Raw genomic sequence first — 25,174 nt, 5'->3', positions numbered from 1 at the left:
AAACGAGACAGACAGAGATTTAGAACTTTTCCATAAATTTCTATGGCTGATACCCAACTGCTTATTTGAGTTCTCTGTTGAATGAATAAAGAAAAGGGTATTCTGGATCTGTTTGAAACTTAAACAAATTCGCGTTTTGAATAATATATGCATTTCAGATCCAATCAGTGCCTCATATTTGCACTGAAGATTTTCTCCACCACAGCAGTTCTATCATCCGAATCATGTTATTTGGTGTGCCTGGCATAAACTGTCTAGATACGTGTTTTAATAGATGCAAACAATAGTTTGTCAAACAGGCAGATCTTCGTAGTGGTGTGTTTTCTTTTAAATTAGGAAAGCTGACTTGTTCTAAGGCATTGTCCTCAGATCAGTGCACTTGTTCCGATGATGACTGTGGCTTTTCTGATGCTTATGAATGCAACAAGTAATAGATTCATAGAGTTGCAGAACTGGAACGCTCTTAGCAATTATTATTTCAACCACCTCATTTTTCTGATGAGGACACTGAAGCCCTAGAGAGATGACATTATTTGCCCGAAGTGATAAAACTGGTTGATGGCAAAGAGGCTTCTCTTCTCTTGCAGTGATCTTTCCCTGGTGTCACACTGTCAGGAGAAAACACACAAGTCAGGCCGCTGACTACCCTATAGGGAATCAGATTTTTTTTTTTTTTTTTTAACATCTTTATTGGAGTATAATTGCTTTACAGTGGTGTGTTAGTTTCTGCTTTATAACAAAGTGAGTCAGTTATACATATATATATGTTCCCATATCTCTTCCCTCTTGCATCTCCCTCCCTCCCACCCCTCTAGTTGGTCACTAAGCACCAAGGTGATCTCCCTGTGCAATGCGGTTGCTTCCCACTAGCTATCTATTTTACGTTTGGTAGTGTATATATGTCCATGCCACTCTCTCACTTTGTCACAGCTTACCCTTCCCCTTCCCCATATCTTCAAGTCCATTCTCTAGTAGGTCTGTGTCTTTATTCCCGTCTTGCCACTAGGTTCTTCATGACCTTTTTTTTTTTTCCTTAGATTCCATATATATGTGTTAGCATTATTTGTAGTGAGGTGGATGGAGTTAGAGTCTGTCATACAGAGTGAAGTAAGTCAGAAGGGAATCAGGTTTTAAACGAATTAGCATGAGAGGTAAGGCAGATTCTTTTGGTCATGCTTTTGTACAGTGAATCATAAGAGGCTTGGAACAATGATTAGATCAAGGCTACTGTCTTTTTATTTTATATTTGATGACCAATAAAACAACGCATCGGTGATTGGGTAGAATTAAAGATTTCAACAATGGGACTACCTCCCAGCTGATTGTCACAAATCTTTTTAAATACCACAAGCTCACTTTTCTCCTCTGGGTAATCCAACAGCAGTATAAGATAGTTGATGATTTGGGCAGCTTTTATGATGCAGTTATACCTTTATTCCAGAAAGTGTTCTTTGACACATTTTTAGGAAGGAATACAGTAGACCAGTAAAACAATCAACTTCCTGTGCTTACTCTGAAGCTGTCAATAAGAGTCATGGTCAGGACTTGGCATCCACACAGAATGCATTATGATTCAGAAAACTGTGAGTGAGAGATTTTCTGGCAACAACTCTTAAATTATTGACTAAAGACAAGAACCCTAAAACTGTCTAGTTTATGAAATCGAGAAGGCACTTGTAGAGTAAGCATTCCACCTAAAATAATTGGTAGTAAATGTCCCAGACTGTATTCTCATCCTCTGAAACATCTATGTATTTTAAACATCAGACTTAAAAGTCTTGCTTAACACTCAGTTTGGTTTCTTCAGTAATCAGATGCAGTAAGTGTGAATTACTGGATAATACTTGAGTGCCACAAATATTAAATTTCTTTATATTTAAAAAATCAATTTACAAGATTTCTGTCCTCTAGCCTTGAAGCTTGGTGAGAAGGCCAGTCTTGGTCATTCCTTGGGGTACCGTCTCCATCTTCAGGGCCACACAGGGGCCTAGAAGCATGTGGGTGCCCTCAAAGCGGTCCCTCAGCCTGTGGGCTCTGGCTACTTTCTGATCACCCAGGAGGCTGCTGGGTGCTGGGCTTCTACAGGTTCAAGGTGAAGACCCAGGACTTCCTCAGAAGTGGGTCTCACTTTCCTCTCTGCCTGTGCAGCCTGGCATATTCCTCCAGGTTAGTGACTTTCCTTGGTGGTTTCATCCCCTCTGTGCCAATCTAGGCTTTCAAAGAGAAGGCCATGGCCCCATTATAGACATTTCTGGGACATCCTGCCACCTTGGACACCCAGGTCTCTATCCATACGTACAATCCTCTTTTTTCCTAGTCCCTAGCAATCCCTTTCCTGACATCAGTCACACGCCTCTGACACTCAGATCCCTTTGCCTCTCAGCCAGCCCAGAACAAATGCATGGGTTCCTTCTCTCGTGGGGGTGAGGAAAACCGCAGCTTCAAGGCTCTCATGTTGGAATGCGATAGAAAAGCACCTTTCCTTTTCATGAAGTGAGTCTATAGGAAAATAGGCAGTTTCTCAAGGGGTTATCCTGCATGATAAAGTGTCATGTGATCCAGACACCAAGCAAGTTTCCCTGCCTGAAAACAGAAAGATGACATTTCATGCTTTCTTACTGTATGATCAGCCTCCAGAGAAGTTGCTTCTCCTGTGTAGGATTTCCTGCTAAGTGACTCTCTTCACTTGTCTGGTGGGCACACACTAGTTTATGGCTTTAATGGAAAATCCATCTAGGTTTTCAAGAGGATGTTGTCTACTGTGAGGGGGCAGGAGTTGCAGCCACTCTTATAGTTAACGATACTGGCTAAAGACACCACCTGGGAGTTCCAAGTGCAGCCCTCAAAACAAAAGTCTTTGGAAGCCAGGAGCCCTTGGTCACTGGAAGGCATGATGGCCACTCTCTCCCACCTGCTGGAATCAGTTACCCGGGCAGCAGGAGTCTGGGGTTAAAGGCCTCCTCACGAATCCTCACTGTAATTACATCTCGATTAGTGCAAAGTGCTAATCATGACATCTTCAGTTTGCTTTTCAGTCAATAGAGTGGATGAAATATTAATACTTGAATTTTCATTTTCAGATAGCAGAACTAATAGATCAAGAATGCTGATGGGCGAGGGAGGTGAAAACTAACTCTGGCAATGTTTTCCTTGATCTTTCTTAATACCAAGGGGAGGGGATTTTTAGTCAAAATAAGTCAGAAAAAAAGATGTCCATATATCTGTTTAACCCTGATGATTTAATATTCAAGAATTTTGCTTTTTGGAAAAAAAATGTTTCTAGGAGAATCTGGACTTAGCATCTTATCTATCTATCTGTTTCTGGTAAGGTTCCATTTCATTCTAAGTCCCAGTATCTGGTGTGATTTAAACGCTCTTCCCCTCCACCACTGGGTATTAATAATGCTCACATTCTGTAAACCTCCCTCAGGTCCCCATCCCAAGGCCAGGAAGCCTGCTTCACATCAGGCATGAAGTCCCTTAAGCTACCTGTCTTCCAAAGGCCTACTGTTCCAGACTCAATCTGTTTCCCTCTTTGAGCAGCTTTGGAAAACAGCTGGCCGTTGGTCCAGATGCCATAGTCCTCCATGAGTCTCAAGATGTATAAGTCTGCAGCCTCCTTTCTTCTGGTTCAGCCATTCCGAATCCTTTAACCGTTACTGATGCCCCGTTCTTCCGAGAGCCAGCTCTCTGGCTCTTATGTATCATTCTACAACGTGTGCCGTTTACTTTGGTAACCAGCCACTTACAGCAAGCTCCCTGAACGTTTCATCACCACTGCGTCAGCTTATTCTCACCCAACGCTGCCCTCCCTCATGCTCACCGCGTTCCCAGTCTTTGCTGGGCCAGCCTCTGGGCCCACTTGTGGCAGAACTAAAATCAGCGCAGCAGGGAGCTCAGCTCGATGCTCTGTGACCACCTAGAGGGGTGGGATGGGGAGGGTGGGAGGGAGGCTCAAGAGGGAGGGGATACGGGGATATATGTATACGTATAGCTGATTCACTTTGTTGTACAGCAGAAACTAACACACCATTGTAAAGCAATTATACTCCAATAAAGATGTAAAAAAATAATAATAATAAAGTCAGTGTGGGGCAGTGGAAAAAACATGGAGCCGGAGTTAGGAGATCTGAGTTCCAGTCATAGTTTCCTCTGTGGCCAGGATGCTTGGGAACTAACATTCACCAAGCAGGTACTTTGAATCCTCACAGCAACGATATGAGGTTGAACAATTAGCCCCATTTTATTGTCTAATTAGAAACCCCACCCTGAGTTGTGGTTGGATTTCATTTAAAAACCATGTTATTTTTTTTATTCCCATTGTCTCTTTTGATTTTATTTTTAAGAAATCTTCTGTAGAATTAATGCAACATAATAAAATAGTTCTACATTTTTAAATTTATTTTTTACTTTTTATTTTTTTAAAGCCTACTGCAGCCGGTATTCTCAGGTGGTCTCCCATCCAAGTACTAACCAGGCCCAACCCTGCTTAGCGTCCGAGATCAGACGAGATCGGGCGCGTTCAGGGTGGTATGGCCATAGACCTAAAACAACTTTAGTATTCATTAAATAAGAAAGCTGTCAATTGGAATAAGGAGGGAAAAAGGAAGTTTATTTAAAAACTAACATCTTCAGGAAAACAGCCAAAAAGGTGTGTAGAGCCTGTTACACCTTCCTTCTGACAGGAGGGGGTTGGAAACGTGCTCTGGGAGACCTCGTGCTAACCCGGCAAGACTCTGCCTAGGCTCCAAGTTGTAAATTCTACACGTCATTGTACAAGATGCCGCTTGAAATGAAAGATGTTTCCATTCCAAGAGGGCCGGAGTGGTGCTGTACGTCTCATGGGGAAGACGGTGCCAGTTATAGTCGAATGGATGAGACAAGGAATCACAGATGCTTGGGAAGGTCAAGGTGAATGTGGGGTCCAAGCCAGAGGGTGTTCCTTCAGCCCCATGGTTCCCAGCCCTGGCCGCACACTAGAAGCACCTTGCAAAAGTGCTACTGATGCTACGCCCTGAGCCAAGGGATCCTGATTTAATTGGTCTGGGTTGTGGCCTAGAGTCCATAAGTACTCAACTCCTCCCAGGTGATTCTAACCCTTAGCCAGGGATGGGAACCACTGAATCCTAATTCAGTGCTTTCCAAATTTAATTTGCATATGAGTCATCTGAAGCTCTTATAAATGTAGGTTCTCATCCAGTGGTCCAGGACTGGATCTGAGACTTGCATCTCCAGTAAACTTCCAGGCGAGGTTGATACTCTTGGTCCTTGGAGCACACTCAGGGTAGCAAGTGTTAAGAGGCTTCACACTCCTTGGCTGTTAATGGCACTCTTGTCCTAAAAATTCTTCAGCTGAGAGCTTTTCTGTTCTCTCTTACACACTCCCTTTTGGCTGTGTCTGCCTGGCAATGCACTGTGCAATTTATGGTCAAAACCATAGTTAAAGGAATGATTATGGATGATACGTCTAAACAATTCGGGCTCTGAGTAGGCTTCTGTTTCCACAGGAACTGGATTGCCTAATGATTTTCTAGCATTTATCTTCAAAGTCTTATCTAGCCTAAAACCCCTTCCTTATGTACAATCATCCTCTACCCAGCAACCTCACTGCTCAAGATCAGAAGCAGTGGTGTAAGGCCGTGGGGTCCTTAAACTCTTTGGGGCTGGAGAACCTTCTTGCTTTAGCTTTTAATATTCTGGATTCTCTTGATCCAGGTATTAGGGGGCAGCTCGCATGATGGGGCCAGGTAACCCCATCTGTGTCACAGTCTGACCTCTGGGAAGTTCTCGGGTTGCTTTGAGGTTTATAGAGCTGACTCCAAAGAGCACCAAATCTTCAGACTTAGCAGTTTCTAAGTGGCAGTTAATGCAAAATACTTTATTTCTAGATTATTTGAATTAACCAAATAGATACAGGCAAGATAGATGCAGAGCTAATATTCATAGTTTTAAATACAAAGTAGAGGCAATTTTCGCAACTTGCAAGCTCTGGGTTATTGAGGTCAATGTTACTTTTAGGGATGTGGGCTTAAGGTAACTCAAAGCTGAGGCTGGATGGAGAAGCCAGGAGATCGCTTTGGGGCCGCGAGGGATGCTGCCTAAGGGTAAAGAAGAAAAGTGTAGATGCACGTGTTCTACTCAGGGGACAGTATCAGCGCTAACTTCCCTAAAATTACTTCTCAAGTTTCAGCTTCCCTCCAGCCCAGGCCAAAAGGCCACCCTCTTTCTCTGTCTTCCTCCAAACTTAGCTTGCACTTTATCTCCGCTGTGCTTCTGGCACGGATCACTTTTCTCATCTTTGAATCCTCTGTAAATATCATAGGCTATAAGAAACGATCCAGGAAGCTGGCTCCCTGGTTGAATAGCTGATGCCGCTGGATAAGTAAATCATTCCCATCCCTGAGCGTGGCGTATGGATTAGGTGACGCCGGAGAACGATGGCAGAATGAAAAGTGCAGGAGTTAGTATCCGTTCCCAGGGGTGAGCTCATCGGCCCTCCCTCGCCCTCTAACAGTACTGGCTGTGGTCTGGGGGATGCTCTCCCGCTCACCACTCTACGGATGGCACCTGCTGGGGGCAGGCATGGGGGTGGCAGTGAGTCGAGTCTCTCTCCGGGAAGCTGACTTTCTGCCTCTCACCTGAGATTTGTGAGGAGAGGCACTTCGAGCAGTGCCCAATTAGCAGGTCATTAATTCTTGCTCAAGCAATAGCGAAGTATACAGTAGGATGTCATAACTCTTCATGTCCAAATAACTTAATGAGTATTTATGTCCTAATGACTTAGCAGCTGTGTGCAAAAATAATGCGCGTCGGGACTTCCCTGGTGGTGCAGTGGTTAAGAATCCCCCTGCCAATGCGGGGTACACTGGTTCGAGCCCTGGTCCGCGAAGGTCCCACATGCCGCAGAGCAACTAGGCCCGTGCACCACAACTACTGAGCCTGTGAGCCACAACTACTGAGGCCCGCTCGCCTAGAGCCCATGCTCTGCAGCAGGAGAAGCCCCCGCAGTGAGGAGCCCACGCACCGCAACGAGGAGTGGTCCCGACTCGCCACAACTAGAGAAAGCCCGCCCGCAGCAATGAAGACCCAACGCAGCCAAAAATAAATAAATAAAATAAATAAATTTATAAAAAAAAATAATAATGCACGTGCATTGAAAGAAGTCTTAATTTTGTACTTTATCCTTAAATAACCACACTGACTAATGGATGCGTTTGCCTGTTGGGCACTGCGTAACTTCTCAAATCTTTGAATTACACTGGACTTTATCAACTTCATTTCCTGTTCCTCATTGATTGGTTGGATGGATTGGAGGTATACAGCAGCCTCTGGAAGTCCAGCTTCACGGGAATATGAGCTCACTGAAAGGACTGTAGCATCTCATGCTGAAACTGTGAATTACCTGGAGATAGTGGTTCCCATGGGGTCTGATGGATTCACTATGCTTTCTCAGGATTTTAAAAGATCGTATGGGCTCTTCTGTGTGTTCACTGCATCATCCAGGACACCTCTGCACAGAGTTTGAGAACAGAGGTGATAACCGAAGATTGTGAGACTGAACTCAGAGGGAATAAAGCACCTTAACTGAATAGTGTTTGAAAACCGAATGCCATGAGTGTATTGTACCCACAACGCAGTAGGGCTTTTTAAGATCTGTCTGGACAGAAAGGATGCTATCACATCATCTTAGCAGAATGTCCTAAGGTAAAACCATGATTCCTTCTCTTAAATAGATAGCTTGATGGAGAAAAAACGAGTCCCCTTATTCCACAAGCCTTGATTTAACACGCACTGGTTCTGGGCACCTGGGATACGTCAGCGGACAAAATTGATAAAGATTCTATCCTTCTGAAACTTACATTCTGTCCTCGTGTTTCCAATGCGTAAAAGAATGTGGAGTACCACAGCCTTAGGATTCTTTTGTCAAACAACATGAGAAAGTTATAAAAGGGCTTTTATCTCGTCTTAAGTTCTATTTAATGGCTTATTCTCAAAGATTAGGATTCTGCAGAAAACAGGCGTACTTAAGATATTTAGAACCTAATCAGTGACTGAACCAGAGGGAATTATTCTATATTAATGAAAATCAATAATCTATGAATAGGGTATTAATGAAGACTGATGATCTATGAATGCAGTGTGGGTGAGGAAGCAGTTCTCACTAATAGGCTGATTATACTTAGACTGTTGATACAAAATTGAATTGGAATGATGGTTCTGGTAAGTCACCCTCATCTGTGTTTATTCTCAGGAAGTGTTTAATGGTACATACTTTGGAACTTGGGATATTTGACAGTGTTCTTTAATTTCCTTCCTGGCATCGAAGAAATAGCACCTGGATTTTCCTATCTTGCAGCTTCAGGTAGCAGTATTCACTTCCAAACATATCAGATGAGAAGGAAGAGAGATACTTCCTTTTACCTAAATCTTTAGAGCCATTTCAGGGTCGGCTGTGGTGGGAAAGGAGTTGCCCCATATCTTTTGGAGAAATAGGAGAAGCTGGAGCTTTTATATGATATTCTGACTGAGTCAGCCTTCTCCCAACCTATCCCACCCCCATCAAAAATAAATTAATAAATAAATCAGTGCAAAGAAAATCTTGTGAGGTTTAATCTGAGACCTTGTTGTGGCACCAAAAGTCCCTTAAGCAGTGTTTTCTAGGCTTTGCACTAAAAGAAGTTCGCATGAAATGTGACCTCTATGTAAGATGAAAAATAAAAATGTTTTTCCCCTGCATCAAGGGTTGTATGAGTATAAACCACATCACTCATCATCCACAACTTAAAAATAACCACTGCTAAGATTTTTATTTATAGTCTTCTATCCTTCATATATAGTTTTATATGTCTATGTGTATAATTTAATAAGTAATTTGGTTTACATCCCACATGTAACCTCCATCTTTTAATTTATATTATATCCTGAATGTTTCTCCAGGTCACTAAATTTCAGAGTATAGAGATCCACAGTTTATTTAATTCATCCCCACTTGTGAACATCTAACTTGTTTTTAATCCTATGAAGTAAGTTTAATCACACCATCAAAGATTTTAAATTCAGCTATCACAAGCCATTTATTAAAACATGAAAATCCCCTGAGTTGATATTATCTGAAATTTACTAGCTCTTTTCTTCATTTATTCATCACATGTTCATTGAGCGTTTATCATCTACACAAGAGGCACTCTCCTCTGTGAGAAGTACAGAGGAAGTGTACGTTTTGAGCTCTAACTTTGCACAGTTTGCACAGTTGAGGCATTTACCTGCAGAAGAGGCTCGACTGTTTGGAGGCTGAGCTGAGTCAATGTGTAGTGACAGCCGCTCCTCAGCCAGGCACTGAATGGTCTAGTCACATTGAAGTGTCAACTGCATTTGCAAAAAACAGTGATACTTGCTGAAAAATTCCTCCTGTCTTTAATTTGATTTAGGATAGGAAGAAAAAACAGAAAGGCAGTTTATCATAGGGACTGGAAATCAGAAAAATTATTTTAGAGAACATGCATATTTCCAAAGAATCCCTACTGAGAACAGATGCTGAAACCTAGGAAGTGTGTCCTGACTCTGTGGTTAATTTGCTTGTTTATTTGGCCTGTTGCTCCCTTGGCATCACTGGGAACTAGCTGACATTGAAATATGGTGCTGGGCCTCAAGTCAGAAGGTCTGGTCTTTGCTATTTCCTTTGCTGTTTATTAATTAGGGGCCCTATGCTGGTTGATTTATCTCCCTGAGCTTCAAGCTGCCCCATTGGTCAAACTGAATTTGGGGGCAACTCAAATTTTAAAAAATACATGGAACAGATGTAATAGAATAAACTGCAGGATATCACAAAACTTGGAAGAATTAGTAATGTAGATAAGAACCCTTAGGTGAGAAAAACACATGCTTTTTTTTGAATGTATTATGGACTTTTATTTTTTTAATGTTTTATTTTTATACAATTTTTAAAGGTTAGTTTCCATTTAGTTATTCCTAAATATTGGCTATTTTCCCCGTGTTGTATAATACATGCTTGAGCCTTTGTTACATCCAATAGTTTGTAACTTCCACACCCTCCCCCCCACAATGCACCTCCCCCCTCCCCACTGGGAACCACTAGTTTGCTCTCTATATCTGTGAGTCTGCTTCTTTTTTGTTATATTCACTAGTTTGTTTTATTTTTTAGATTCCACATATAAGTGATATCATACGGTATTTGTCTTTCTCTGTCTGACTTATTTCACTTAGTATAATGCTCTCCAAGTCTATCCATGTTGCTGCAAATGACAAAATTCTGTTCTTTTTTTGATGGCTGAGTAGTATTCCACTGTGTGTGTGTGTATATATACATATATACACACACACACATATATACATGTATATATGTATATATACCACATCTTCTTTATCTGTTCATCGGCTGATGGACACTTAAGTTGCTTCCATATCTTGCCAACTGTAAATAATGCTGCTATGAACATTGGGATACATGTATCTTTTTGAATTAGTAGAAAACCACTGATTTTAAAATGAGTCCATTTATGGGATTATTTTGAAAGCCCCCAGATCCTTTGTAAGAATGAATGAAAGAGGGGGAGAGAAAAGGAGGAACAAAGAAGAAGGAGAGAGAGAGAGAGAAAGTGTAGGAGATAGAAGATGCTATTGCAATTCTCACTTGTGGAGGTGTGAGAGTTGAAGGGTGCCCTGTAACTGTGGACTGGAAAGCAGACAGGCAAGTGAGAACACCATTTCCCGGAGGTTGTGGTACCCCCTTCTCTGGCAAAGGACACCCACTTGGTGCCCTAACAAGTAAACCTTTGAGATCTATCAGTGGATCCTGTCTGTTTGGTTGAAAGAGAACCTGCTCTGGTCTCCTGAATAGTTATTTCCAAACTTTTTCCTAATTCTTTTCTCCAGTGGGATGTTAAATCAGGTCTGATCCCAGAGGTTAGGGTGACCAACTCATCCCAGTTTGCCCAGAACTTTCCCTGTTTTAACACTGAAAATCTCATGTCCCAGGAACCCTCTTGGTCCCAGGCACACTGGGATCGTTGGTACCCTGTCAATAGCTGCAGTGAGGATTTGGATGCTATATTCAGTGAATCAGAGTAAATGGTTTCCTGTTTGAAAGTAAAGTTTCCAGAATGAGATGCATAACTTGTACTCTCTGAAATGTATAAAGATAACCTTGTGGAAACCAGAGGCATCAGAGATTTGCCAAAGGTCACACAGTTCAGGGGTGGTAGGGTCCAACCCAACCTTGATTTTCAATTTTGATTCAAAGCTATTTCCATTCCCTTTATACTACTACCTTTGTTTGCCTTTATAGGAAATATAAACTGGGTTTTATATTTTCAACTGAAGACAGTTGGAAACAAAAGCATAAGAAAAATTAAACTTTGGTGCTGCACCAGGATAGTAGGATTATTAAAGAGGAAAAGCTACCATGCAAATGCAGCATCAAACTACTTTCTTATGTGCAAGATAAGATTATCTTATCTGATGAATATTCTATAGTGTATTGCTCCTGCCAGAATATGATGTATAAGGTATCAATTGATGAAATCAACTCTGAAATGTTTTTTAGGGCCCAGTTTAGAGAAAGGTAAATTATGCTTCAAGAGTCAACATTCATTCAGACTGCAAATATTTTATATGTTTTCCATTTCTATCAAAAACAATAGATGGCTATAAATCCTCAGAAATTGATAAAGATGCAGGAAACTTTGGAAGAAAGATTCAATTTCCTTCAGAAAAGTAAATAGAAGTCCTTTCACATTACAGGTCAGCTGCATATTTGTAGCTTTTATTAGCATTTCTAAGTCATAGCAGAATGATTCTGGGTGGCTGCCAGGATGGTACAGCCCCAGTTTTAGTTTTATCATCACATGGCGATGTGTGTGTTTATATGTGTGTATGTGTGTGTGTGTGTGTGTGTGTGTATATATATATATTGAGTTGTGTTCATGTAAATAATGCTGCTGTGAACACAGGGGTGCATGTATCTATTTGATGTAGTGATTTTTGTTTTTTCTGGATGTACACCCAGAGTGGAATTGCTGGATCATATAGCAGCTCTATTTTTAGTTTTTTAAGGAACTCCATATGTTTTCCATAGTAGCTACACAAATTTACATTCCACCAACAGGGTGGAATGTAAACGAGCTTCCGTTTTCTCCAACATTTGTTGATGATGGCCATTCTGACAGGTGTGAGGTGATACCTCATTCTGGTTTTGATTTGCATTTCTCTAATAATCAGTGACGTTGAGCATCTTTTCATGTGCCTGTTGGCCATCTGTATGTCTTCTCTATAATGTCTATTTAAGTCTTCTGCCCATTTTGTGATTGGGATTTTTTTTTTTTTGATATTGAGTTGTATCAGCTGTTTGTATATTTCAGATAATCACTTCTTATTGGTCGCATCATTTGCAAATATTTTCTCCCATCCCATAGGCTGTCTTTTCATTTTGTTGATGGTTTCCTTTGCAGTGCAAAACTTTTAATTAGGTACCCTTTGTTTATTTTTGCTTTTATTTCTTCTGCTTTGGGAGACTGATCCAAGAAAATATTGCTACAACTTATGTCAAAGAGTGTTTCATCTATGTTCTCTTCTAGGAGTTGTTTGGTTTCATGTCTTACATTTAGGCCTTTAAACCATTTTGAGTGCATTTTTACATATGGTGTGAGTGAATATTCTAATTTTCATTGCTTTACATGTAGCTGTCCAGCTTTCCCAAACTACGTGCTGAAGAGACTGTCTTTTCTCCATTGTATATTCTTGCCTTCTCTGTCATAGATTAATTGGCCGTAAGTGTGTGGGTTTATTTCTGGTCTCTCTATTCTGTTCCACTGATCTTCATGTCTGTTTTTGTTCTAATACCATGCAGTTTTGATTACTGTAGCTTTGTAGTGTAGTCTGAAGTCTGGGAGGGTTAAACCTCCAGCTTTGTTCTTTTTTCTCAGAATTGCTTTGGCAATTTGGGGTCTTTTGTGCTTCCATATAAATTTTACGATTATTTGCTCAAGTTCAGTGAAAAATGTCCTGGGTATTTTGATAGAGATTGCATTAAATCTGTAGATTGTTTTCAGCAATATGGCCATTTTAATAATATTGACTCTTCTAAGCCAAAAACATGGGATATCTTTCCATTTCTTTAAATCATCTTCGACTTCCTTCATTAATGTCTTATTGTTTTCAGCATATTGGTCTTTCACTTCCTTGGTTAAGTTTATTCCCAAGTATTTTTTTGACGTGATTTTAAATTTTTTTTTTTTTACTTTTCTTTTTGATATTTCATTATTGGTGTACAGAAATGCAACAGATTTCTGTATATTAATTTTGTATCCTGCAACCTTGCTGAATTCATTTATTAGTTCTAATAGTTTTGGGGTGGAAACTTTAGGGTTCTCTATATAGAGTATCATGTCATCTGCAAATAGTGACAGTTTTACCTCTTCCCTTACAATTTGGATACCTTCTATTTCTTTTTCTTGTCTAATTGCTGTGTCTAGGACTTCCAATACCATATTAAATAGAAGCAGTGAGAGTGGGCATCCTTGTCTTGCTCCAGATTTTAGTGGGAAGGCTTTCAGCTTTTCACCATGGAGTATTGTGTTGGCTGTGGGTATATCAGTTATTTAATCTAAAAATAAAATCCACATAAAAGTGATTTGAGAGCTTAGTGAGTTGATCAGATGGTTCATTAATTTGTTATTGAGGTTCCAGATCTCAGCTTTTCCTTGGAATAACCCTAATTTTCATAGTCTTGCCAGCTGCATTCCACATCACAGAGACAAAGAAAAAACAGAAGGCATTGCTATATTGCATGATGACTAACGGGCCATGTGAGAATTTAAATTTGTTTTCTTCTCCAAAAGATTTGGAGCAGAATTTTTTTCTAAAATTAAATTATGTCCCATATAAAATACAAAGATAACTGAGGTCTAGAAAAAAATCCCTTTGCTTATTAAGAAGTATGAAAAGAGTTCTTAGGGGTATTGAAAGGAATATTGGTCTTGGAAATTAAGGATTTGCTTGGAGTCCTGCCTTTACTGTAACTAGTTACCTTACCTTCAGTAAAACTTTGGCATCTCTGAAGTCCATCATCTGAGAAACAGGATAGTAATCCAACTCATAGTTATTGAAAAGATGAAAGCAACTTGTATGTTGTAATGCATTAAAAAAGTTATTTTTGTTTTCTGTTAGTAAACTCTTCCAAGTTAGATTCTCTTTTTTTTCCTGGACCCAAAATAACTGTAAGCTCACAATGGAATGTGTTAATAGCTGAGGCTGTGCAATCTCAAAATAGTGATAGTATGTCTTTTTCATTTAGATAAGCAACATCTGCTCTATAGTGTTTGTCTTTTGGTCTTTTAAAAAAATATTGTATTTTCAATGTCAATTTTAGCAGGTATGGGTTGAAAATAACCTCTCACAATAAACAGAAATAACTGACAATAAAATTAGCATGATTTCGTCAATTGGTACAATCCATGCAACTGACAGATCTGCTTCTATCACTTTGGCAAATCCTTTACTTACTAGTTATTTCCATCTATAGCACACAGATGTTTAATTAATTCATTCAGAATCTTTCAAGTCGTGATTGTTCAATGTTTACTTCAAGTTTTGGCTTTGATTAATAAATCACTCCCTTACCTCCGAGATTTTATTTTTAAAAACGTTTCTTTCCTCCTAAAGGATGGTCTCCTGACCTATCAGATGGGACCATAACAAATTGCAAACTTTGATCGCAATAAGTTAGGAATTTTTAATTGTAGCCCAACTTCAAAAACAAAGGCTGGCAAAGATCATTTTTCCCAATCTCAGTAAATTCTTGGATTTTTGAGCTCTAGAATCAACGGGAGACCCTTTCATCTTCAGCTGTTGAGGACACGTTCACTCAGGAAGGGACTAATGTGGCTTGTGGTTCTCTCTGGTTGTTTTTCTCCCCAGCAACGCCTCTGAGCTCACTTAAACCTCCGAGGGTGGACACTGCTCCAGTGGTCTCATCTCCCTATCAAAGAAGAGATTCAGACAGATACTGTGGGCTCTGTGCAGCCTGGTTTAACAATCCTCTGATGGCCCAGCAGCATTATGATGGCAAGAAACACAAAAAGAATGCAGCAAGAGTTGCTTTGTTAGAACAGCTTGGGACAACTCTGGATACGGGGGAATTAAGAGGTAAGAGAAACTCTTCTGATTTCTGCCACAGAACTGGGCTTTCAGAGAAAGGACTGTGTTTTCATAAACTGGGATGATTCTTCCTATTGCTTTGCTTACTAAGGACAATTCTAGGATCCTCCGAAAGGAACAGAAGGAAAAGGAAATGAACAGAAAACGAATTTTTGCCATCTCCTTTCTTTCAAAGTATTTGTGGTTGCCATATTTTTATTGACTATGTTTCAGATCAAAACCACCCATTCATGAACCAGAGTTTTTCCTTCTGCTTTATCTTTAAACACCTTCTGGAATGAATGCTTTTGTACATGAGCAGTACAAGAGCGATGCAAAAAAGGCCAAATGGTGTTATCTTAATTTTAAACTTTTGTGCTTTTATGAATTCAGCCAAAACAAAGCAACATATTGGCTCCATTTCATGGATTAAATTAAGCCCAAGGCCTTTTCATGGGCATATCTAGGAAGCTGAGGTAAGACAGTGCTGTGGACCACTATAGAATCAATACCTGGCTCCCCCCATCCCCCATCTGATACGTATTTTCTCGGTTGATGGAAACCATGGAGCATTTGAAGTTCATGTGAGATTTTACAGAAGTTGCTGAGTGGAGATTTGGAAGTCATAAGGTGAGGGTCAGTCCTATGGATTCCTGAGGAAGCCACATACCATTCTGTGGAACCTAATAGAATATTTCATCATCAACAACCATTTAAGCATTTTTTGATCACCTAAACAGTTTTGATCAACTGATGTTGGCAGTGTAGAAGTAGAAATGCATTTTCTCAGAAAAATAATTCTGCAAAGGGTGCTCTACTATACCTCAGATATTTTATGGTTTAGGTATACTTTTAGGAGTTGGCCAGGAGATCATCCATCTTAATAGCTGTAATAACAAAATTTACAAGTCAGTTCTGAGAATGCAACCTGGGTTTGAGCTGGGTTCGGTATGTAGAGCCTGCAAATCTTATTACCCTTACCAGGCTATGAGCCTCCAAGGGAAAATAACCTGGTATAATTCTAGATCAAATAAATGGGACAGAAGATCTTGCTGTGTGACCTGAGAGGAGGGACAGGTCACTTCTGATTATGTTGGTTGGGGAAGACTTCACCAAAGAAAATGACTGGAGTTGGAACTAGAAAGGTGGGTGGTCTTTTAGCAGGTGAGAAGGCATCCCATGTGAGCAGAATCATATATGTTTAGGCAAAAGAGAGGAAAACATAAGCTGTCGCTGGCGAATGAACAGATTATCATGGAAGAATCCTATCATACAGCATAGATTTAAGACTGCAGGTCCATTAGGAGATCTATGGAGCTTGATGAGAGACTGATTTTTCCAAGATAATGATTAAAAACAGCAGATGGAGCAAAGAGCAAAAACACTATTTTTGTGTAGGTTTTCTAGCTATAGAGAAACAACATGGAGCTTCATATTTCAGTATGTTGGATAATCACGTTGCAAATACTTTTGAATTGTTGGTACTATTGCTGTCTGCTGGGGAATTTCTTGTGTTCACAGTCTCGGTCTTGTTAAAAATACAGGAGGAGTATTTTTTAGCTGAAGGCCTCCCCATGACTCGCCGTTCCTGGCAGATAACAAGTCAGCTCAGCGACTCCTTCACGGCAGGCACTGAAGGAGGAAAATAGGGCTTTATTTATGTTTTGTGCCAGATATTATGACTTGTAGAAGAATTATTCCTAGAGCACATTCTTCTTGTCTGTTTTGAATTATCAGTGCTGCATCTTTTATGTACAACCACATCTTTAATGACTTGGGCGTCTGAATTCTGTAACATTTGAGTGGTTTGTCTTTTATCCCGAAGGCAAAAAAGGCTGCTCTTGGACTTGATAACTCAATGTGATTCTGACTCAGTAGCAAATGCGATTAGCATTGAACACAGCGTCCTTGAAACCGACCTTTACACCCACCCCAGGTGACATCTTGATGTATATGTATTCAGGCATTAAATATTGCAAAAGTTTAGGGAATAAAGCAATGGTGATAACCTAGCATGTTTTAAAACACACGCACGCGTGCACACACACACACGCGCACACACACACACACACACACAGTCTCCTATTTCTGGAACGCTTCTAGTGCATGATCGATCAATTAATAAAGGCAAAAATGCTAACCAGTAAATACAGGCATACCCATAACTTTTAAAAAACTGGTGTCAAGCAGCTGGAGTATGGCAGTGTCACAGGCTTCCTCTCTTTCTTAGCACTTCTCAGTTTTTAATTATTTTATTTTATTTTATTTTTTTGGCTGTGTGGCACGTGGGATCTTACTTCCCCGACCAGGGATCGAACCTGTGCCCCCTGCAGTGGAAGTGTGGAGTCTTAACCACTGGACCACCAGGGAAGTCCCAGCACTTCTCAGTTTTTTAAACTCTACATCATTTACCAGGTTATTATGGTTTTCCTGATTTCTCCCTACTCACCCTATAGACTGTTAGCAACTTGAAAGCAGGAATCTGTGTCTGCTTTGCCCATTGATGTGTTCAAAAACACCTAGAACAGTGACAGGCACAGAGTAGGTACTCAATAAAATTGCTGAATGAATGAATAAACAGAGAAAGCAGAATTTAAAAATCACCTAAAATCCTGCATTTTTTAACATGGCAATCCTTTTCATTTCAAAGGGATCCTGATTGAATAATTTTTACAAGAAATTATTTATGATTTTTTCTTCTAATTTAAAAAAACCATGTATATTTTATGTATTGTGAAAGGCAGAGATATGAAGTGTTATATAGCTCACTGAGTTTTGACGATGCAAACTCCTGTGTAACCTACACTCCTACCAAGATCCGTAACTTTTCCATCATGACGTCATTCCCACGTGCCCCATCCCAGTCAATCCTAACTTCCCATTCCAGGGAACCACTTTTCTTATTTTTTTCACCAAAATTTAGTTTTGCCTGCTCTAAAATTTCATACAATTGGCACAGAAAGTATGTATTTTTCTGTGTCTAGCTTCTCATATTGTTTTTGAAATGTATCCATTTGTTGCATAAAAAGCAGAGTAGCCCCTTCCTTACTCTTTATCACTGAGTGGTTTGCTTCTAGACAGAAACCCCACAATATGTCTATCCAGTCTCCTCTTGACTTTTTTGGTGCTATTTTGAATAAGGCTTTCATGAACATCCTTTTTGTTGTTGTTGTTGACAGATGTTTTTACTTCTCTTGTTAAATACCTCAGAGTAGAATTGCTGGGTCATAAGTTGGGTGTATTTTTAACTGAAGAAGAAACTGCCAAAATGTTTTCCAAAGTAGCTGCATTACTTTGCACACCCTAAAGCAACATATATGAATTCCATATCCTCACCAACATTTGTTTTTATCAGTCTTTCAAATATTAGTCATTCTAGTGGGTGTAGGAGAGTATTTCATTATGGCTTTGTGTTTCCATGTTGACTAATTATGTCAAACACTTTAAAATGTTGGTTATTTGTATGTCTTCCTTTGTGAAATGTCTGTTCATTTCTTTTGCCTATTTAAAAAAATTGGCTGTCTGCCTCTTTCTTTATTTAATTTTTTTTAACATCTTTATTGGAGTATAATTGCTTTACAATGGTGTGTTAGTTTCTGCTTTATAACAAAGTGAATCAGCTATATGTATACATATATCCCCATATCTCCTCCCTCTTGCGTCTCCCTCCCACCCTCCCTATCCCACCCCTCTAGGTGGTCACAAAGCACCAAGCTGATCTCCCTGTGCTATGTGGCTGCTTCCCACTAGCTATCTATTTTATATTAGGTAGTGTATATATATATGTCCATGCCACTCTCTAACTTCATCCCAGCTTACCCTTCCCCCACCCCGAGTATCCTCAAGTCCATTCTCTACATCTGCATCTTTATTCCTGTCCCGCCCCTAGGTTTTTCAGAACCATTTCTTTTTTTTTTTTTAGATTCCATATATATGTGTTAGCATACAGTATTTGTTTTTTGCTTTCTGGCTTACTTCACTCTGTATGACAGACTCTAGGTCCATCCACCTCACTACAAATAACTCAATTTCGTTTCTTTTTATGGCTGAGTAATATTCCATTGTATATATGTGCCACATCTTCTTTATCCATTCATCTGTCGATGGACACTTAACGTTGCTTCCATGTGCTGGCTATTGTAAATAGAGCTGCAATGAACATTGTGGTACATGACTCTTTTTGAATTATGGTTTTCTCAGGGTATATGCCCAGTAGTGGGATTGCTGGGTTATATGGTAGTTCTATTTTTAGTTTTTTAAGGACCCTCTATACTGTTCTGCACAGTGGCTGTATCAGTTTACATTCCCACCAACAGTGCAAGAGGGTTCCTTTTTCTCCACACCCTCTCCAGCATTTATTGTTTGTAGATTTTTTGATGATGGCCATTCTGGCTGGTGTGAGGTGATACCTCATTGTAGCTTTGATTTGCATTTCTCTAATGATTAGTGATGTTGAGCATCCTTTCATGTGTTTGTGGGCAATCTGTATATCTTCTTTGGAGAAATGTCTATTTAGGTCTTCTGCCCATTTTTGGATTGGGTTGTTTGTGTTTTTGATATTGAGCTGCATGAGCTGCTTGTAAATTTTGGAGATTTATCCTTTGTCAGTTGCTTCATTTGCAAATATTTTCTCCCATTCTGAGGTTTGTCTTTTCGTCTTGTTTATGGTTTCCTTTGCTGTGCAAAAGCTTTTAAGTTTCATTAGGTCCCATTTGTTTATTTTTGTTTTTATGTCTATTTCTCTTGGAGGTGGGTCAAAAAGGATCTTGCTGTGATTTATGTCATAGAGTGTTCTGCCTATGTTTTCCTCTAAGAGTTTTATAGTGTCTGGCCTTACATTTAGGTCTCTCATCCATTTTGAGTTTATTTTTGTGTATGGTGTTAGGGAGTGTTCTAATTTCATTCTTTTACATGTAGCTGTCCAGTTTTCCCAGCACCTCTTATTTGAAGAGGCTGTCTTTTCTCCACTGTATATGCTTGCCTCCTTTATCAAAGATAAGGTGACCATATGTGTGTGGGTTTATCTCTGGTCTTTCTATCCTATTCCATTGATCTATATTTCTGTTTTTGTGCCAGTACCATGCCTTATTGTTGAGTAATAGGTAGAAGGTTTTCATATATTATAGATACAAATCCTTTGTCAGGTATACCCATTGTGAATATTTTCTCCTAGACTATGACTTGGCTCTTCATTTTCTTAAATAATGTCTGGTAAGCAGACACTATTGAATTATGAAAGTATAATTTCTCTTTATTTTCTTTCATAATCATTGCTTTTTGTGTCCCATCTAAAAAATCTTTGCCTACACTCATGATCAAAGATAATCTTGTATATTTTCTTCTACAGGTTTCATAATTTTAGCTTTTATATCTAGGATTATGATGTATCTCAAATTAATTTTTGTGTATGGTGTGAGGAAGGGGTTGAAATTCATTTTGTTTTTAGATATTTACCCAGTTGTTGCAGCAAATTTGTTGAAATTATTTTTTTTTCCTCATTGGATTATCTTGGCACCTCTTTTGAAAATCTATTGATTATGTGTGAGTCTATTTCTATACAACCTATTGTGTTCCATTGATTTATTTGTCTATCTTTATGCCAACACCACACTGTATTTATTTATAGCATTAGAGAAGTTTTGATATTAGGTAGTGCAAGTTCTCCAGCTTTGTTCTTTTTTCTCAAGATTGTTTGGCTGTTCTAAATCCTTCACAGTTCTATATAAATTTTATAATCAGTTTTTCAGTCTCTACATAGAAAGTTTGGTGGAATACTGAATGGGACTTCATTTAATCTATAGATCAATTTGGGGAGATTTATTTAAATGACTCACAATATTGAATCTTACAATCCATGAACATCATATATCTCCCTATTTTCATCATATATCTCCCTATTTACTTGTTTCTTTAAGTTCTATCAGCACTATTAAGTAGTTTTCAGTGTAAAGATTTTACACATTATTAGTTGAATGTATCCTTGAGTACTTTGTGCTCTTTAACACTATTATAAATTATATTTTTTGAAATTTCATTTTTATGTGTTTTTTACTGACATATAGAAAATACAATTAATTTTTATACATTGACCTTGATTCCAGTGACCTACACATAACTTTCTACCTATTATTTGTATATAATTTAATAGCACCAAAAAACCTTGTACCTTTTGTATTTTTTTGGTATCCACACTATTTAGTCATTGGAAACTCTACAGAACCATATTAGCTTTCTGGCCTTCCTTTGCTTCAAGTGGCAAATCAAATTTTTAAAAAGGAAATTATTCTTGTAGATTAACAAGGGATTTTAAATGGGATTGGCCTAAATAGTTATTAATATGAATAACCTGGTTCCTGACTCAAGTTTAGTGATATTTGTTCCAGAAAATAGATGACATCTGTCTCTACTTCCAAGTTTTAGCTTAATAAGAGAAACGGCCACCTCTTTCTGAACATGGAGTCCAATGTAGAAAGCAAAGGAAGTTATTGAATTATAGAATTATAAAATCCAATGGACAGAAAGTGCTTTAGAGGTTTTCTTTGTAGTTTAATTTCTTCTTGCTAGCATAAAACACAGATATAAGGCAATTTCTTATTTAGAAACAGGGAGAGTATAAATTATGAATTTAGAGCTCAGTGAAAATAGAATATTCATTTTGCAGACCTTTATTATTTAGTCTTTTAAAAGTGTTAGGATGAGAAAATGCACAGTTATTTCATTGTTTCGGAGGAAACGAAAACAGAGCAAAAGAATCCATTTGAAAATTTCATAATGTTTCTGAGCATCAGATGCAGACAGTGCTGGAAAGGACATCAAACATCATGAATTATGCCCCTTGTTTTTACAGAGCAGGGTTCTGGGGCCCAGAGAAGTGGAGTAACTGTCCCCTTCTAAGTTATGGCTCCTGATTGGAGGTGCATCCATTTCCAATGACTCCTCATTGACTAACTAGAACTCTGATGATTAACTCTTTTGTTTCAAAACATTTAAGTTTGGGAACTTACATATATTTTAGTATAAAACCCTCTTTGAATTCAAGTATAGAATGGGCACAGTTCAACTCTCAGCTTTCTGGGAATGAATGATTTACAGGGTACATCCTATACTTTAATAATAGAGTTTTCCCCACCTTCATGACTACATCTCAGTTAGAGAGAATCTAGAAAAGGCAAAGAAATCATATTCACTTTTCCCAGGGGCCTGGGATTGAGAAGCAAAATTCTGTGAAGAGAAAGCTATTTCTAGAGAGGCTGCTAGAATTGATGACTCCCTCTGTAATGCAGCTTCTGCCTTTATTGGAGGGAATGGGGAATCATTTACAGGGGTTGCAGGAAGCTTACCTAGGACTTCAAATCATAAAAGTGGTATGTGAGTGGGAATGAGCAGACTTTCCTCAAAACAGGCAGAACACTGGAGTGAGAGAGATTTACTTTTTGAATTATTTCTGCTGTGGACTTTCAGATGATAGTGGGTTCCACTTAATATTAGTTTGGCCTTTGCCCACGTGGCAGGCAGTAGACAGCTTGGTCATATCATTCAGTGACCCTCCTCCACCTTCAGGTCACCTAAGGTACCTGTGCAGGGGACTTGGGCACTGGGGCTTCTCCAAGACCAAGGAAGGAAAGGCACTCTACGTTAAAAAATGAACAGTTTCCAAAGGCAACAAGTGCAACTATTGCTGTGTGACAATTACCCCAAAACTTAGTGGCTTAAAAAATGGTAAACATTTATTATCTCTCAAAGTTTCCAGGGAGGAATTTGGGAGTGGCTTGGCTAGGTGATTCTGGCTTGAGGTTTCTTATCACTTTGCAACTGAGATGTCAGCCTGGGCTGCAGTTCTACTTCGAAAGGTGGCTCATTCCATTCTGGAAAACAGAGTAGTGGTTTCCGGTCATTGGGGGTGAGGGGAAGGGGTTGGCTACAGTGGGGCCGTAAGAGGGGATTTGGGGGGTTGTGGAACTTGTCTGGACCTTGATATGGCTTCGTGGCTGTATGAGTTTGTTTGTCAAAACTTACCTAACTGTATCCAAGGAGAGAGTGGGGAGAGTGGAATGTCAATTTCAAAAGCCAAATAAAAGAAGAAAGAAAATGTGAGTCACTCATATGTTGGTAGGAGGCCTTTGTTTTTCTCCTCCTGGGCCTCTCCCAGGAGTTTTGAAGGTGCTTGTGCTGTGGACCCTGGCTTCCCACAGAGCCTCAGGTGAAAGCCATCCTTTTTAGGATGCTCCAAGGTCACGTGGCCTCGCTTCCATCACTTTCTGTTGGTTAGAAGTCAATGCCAGTCCCTATTCAAGGGGTGGTTGGGAATTCAACTCCACCTTTGAAGAGGGGACTACCAGAGAACACGTGGACATTTTTAAACCACCACAATCAGAATGCAGGTGGATACCCGACCCATGTGACAAATACTGTGCTGTCATACCCTTTGTAGACTTTGGAGTGGAAAACATCTTATCCACAGGAGGCATTCATGTATGCAATAAACACAAGTCAAGGATTTCATTAAAAAAATCTGATAGAGATTTCTGCCTATTCTCATGAGAACCAGGTCAACAGAAAATAGTTTCTCTGAGGTCCTCTGCCCAAGACTTGATGGATGTGACAGCGGGAATCGGCAAAGACAGGGCACACTTTCCCAGGTAAAGGTTGCTTGAGAATCTCCATTTGAGTTTTCAACAATCCTTCCTTCATCTGACAACCATTTTCCCTTAAGACATGGCCACTCCAATACGCTTGGGGATTCCAAAGTTTTGGGGAGCAAATTAATTGGAGTTAACAGTTTGCTCGTGGGCTCCTAATCTCCCTGTGAGATGATAGAAACAGAAATTCTGATCAGGTGACTCGAGGTCAAGATTTTAGAAACAGAAAGCTTGTTATGTGTTGGTGTATTTCCTCTTTGATGCCTTCTTTGATTTTTTCATTTATTTTCCACTTCATTCCACTAACATTGAACTCCTACCTGGTACCAAGCACAAAGTGCTGGAGATTCTACAGTGAGTGAGAAGAGAAGGTTCCTATGGAGAAGAAGCAGGAAATAAACAAGCAAAATACATTAACCCTGTGACAAGTGCTAATGGGAGGTGTGTTCCTTTAAATGGGAAAGTTAGTGACAACCACTCAGAGAAGCTGACATTTTGAACTGTGACCTGAAGGATCCAGACACGAAGCACCTGCCCCTTCAAGCAGAGGTGCTGGCAGGTGCAAAGGCCCTGTGGTGGGCAGAGGGCCTGAAACTAATGAGAGGAGAGGGGTAAAAAGTGAGATTGTGACCTAGATGAGGTCACACTGCATAGATCTTAATAGGTCATGGGAAGAAGTTGTGATTTATTCTAAGTGCACCCAGGTGTTTGCATCTCATTTTATTTGTGAATCCAAATGTTCCACCTTTTCTCTACTTTAGGGCTTAGTTCATTTCCATTCTGGGTCACCGGCTCTTCCCTCTGTCCAAGAGCAGGTCCTGCTCCTGTCATTCCTGGGGACGCACCCTTTACCTGCTTCCTTTGTTCAGGGCTACATCTCAAATCACAAGCAGGTTTTTAGGGTAGCAGCCCTTTCTGACCAGAGGTGCATCATTCATTCATGGTTTTCAGGACTAAGAAAAAGCTCTGGAGTTCCTTTAGTATGAAAGTCATACTGATCAAGGTCTCTTTAATAGTTTTGGGGGAGTGAGGGGCATGGGGGGAGAACTGAAATTTCTTGACAGTCTTGGGGAGGAAACCAAGCTCGGGAAGAGCATGTTGGTTCCTGAAAGAGAGCAGGGGAGTTAGAAAGAGATGCATTAGGTGCATACAGGCATGTTTGGGCAGTTTATTCACAGGAAAATGGGCCTACCAAATCCCCATTGAAGTCTTCATTGCAGAACAGAGGATTCTGGCCACTGAATTGAGCCTTGTTTAAGTGAGCAAGTAAAAGAGCCCTGTGAAGGTGGCAGTGGGCGTGGGAATGGAGGTGGAACTCCCAGATGGTGCGATCAGAGGCGTCAGGTGGACCTTGAAGGGCGCTGGCAGATGTGCAGGTCAGG

At 39.8% G+C, this 25,174-nt stretch overlaps 1 protein-coding gene and 1 non-coding gene across 3 annotated transcripts in view; one reads left to right on the top strand and one right to left on the bottom strand.

Annotated features, from left to right (window-relative positions):
- Window positions 1-25,174, top strand: part of ZMAT4 (zinc finger matrin-type 4) — a 341,252-nt gene that overhangs the window by 202,753 nt on the left and 113,325 nt on the right. For both annotated transcript variants that reach the window (XM_057537356.1, XM_057537355.1), the window contains exon 5: window positions 14,935-15,162. In XM_057537356.1, the coding sequence (XP_057393339.1) occupies window positions 14,935-15,162 (228 nt within the window). The remainder of the gene's footprint in view (window positions 1-14,934; window positions 15,163-25,174) is intronic.
- On the bottom strand, window positions 4,426-4,544 carry LOC114237223 (5S ribosomal RNA). The gene has a single exon (XR_003622933.2). It is a non-coding gene; the product is annotated as a 5S ribosomal RNA (ribosomal RNA).

This window comes from Balaenoptera acutorostrata, chromosome 21 (genome assembly GCF_949987535.1).
Source record: "Balaenoptera acutorostrata chromosome 21, mBalAcu1.1, whole genome shotgun sequence".
NCBI classification, from domain to species: domain Eukaryota; kingdom Metazoa; phylum Chordata; class Mammalia; order Artiodactyla; family Balaenopteridae; genus Balaenoptera; species Balaenoptera acutorostrata.
Note: the sequence above shows the minus strand (reverse complement) of the source record. Positions and strands in the feature narration are given on the sequence as shown.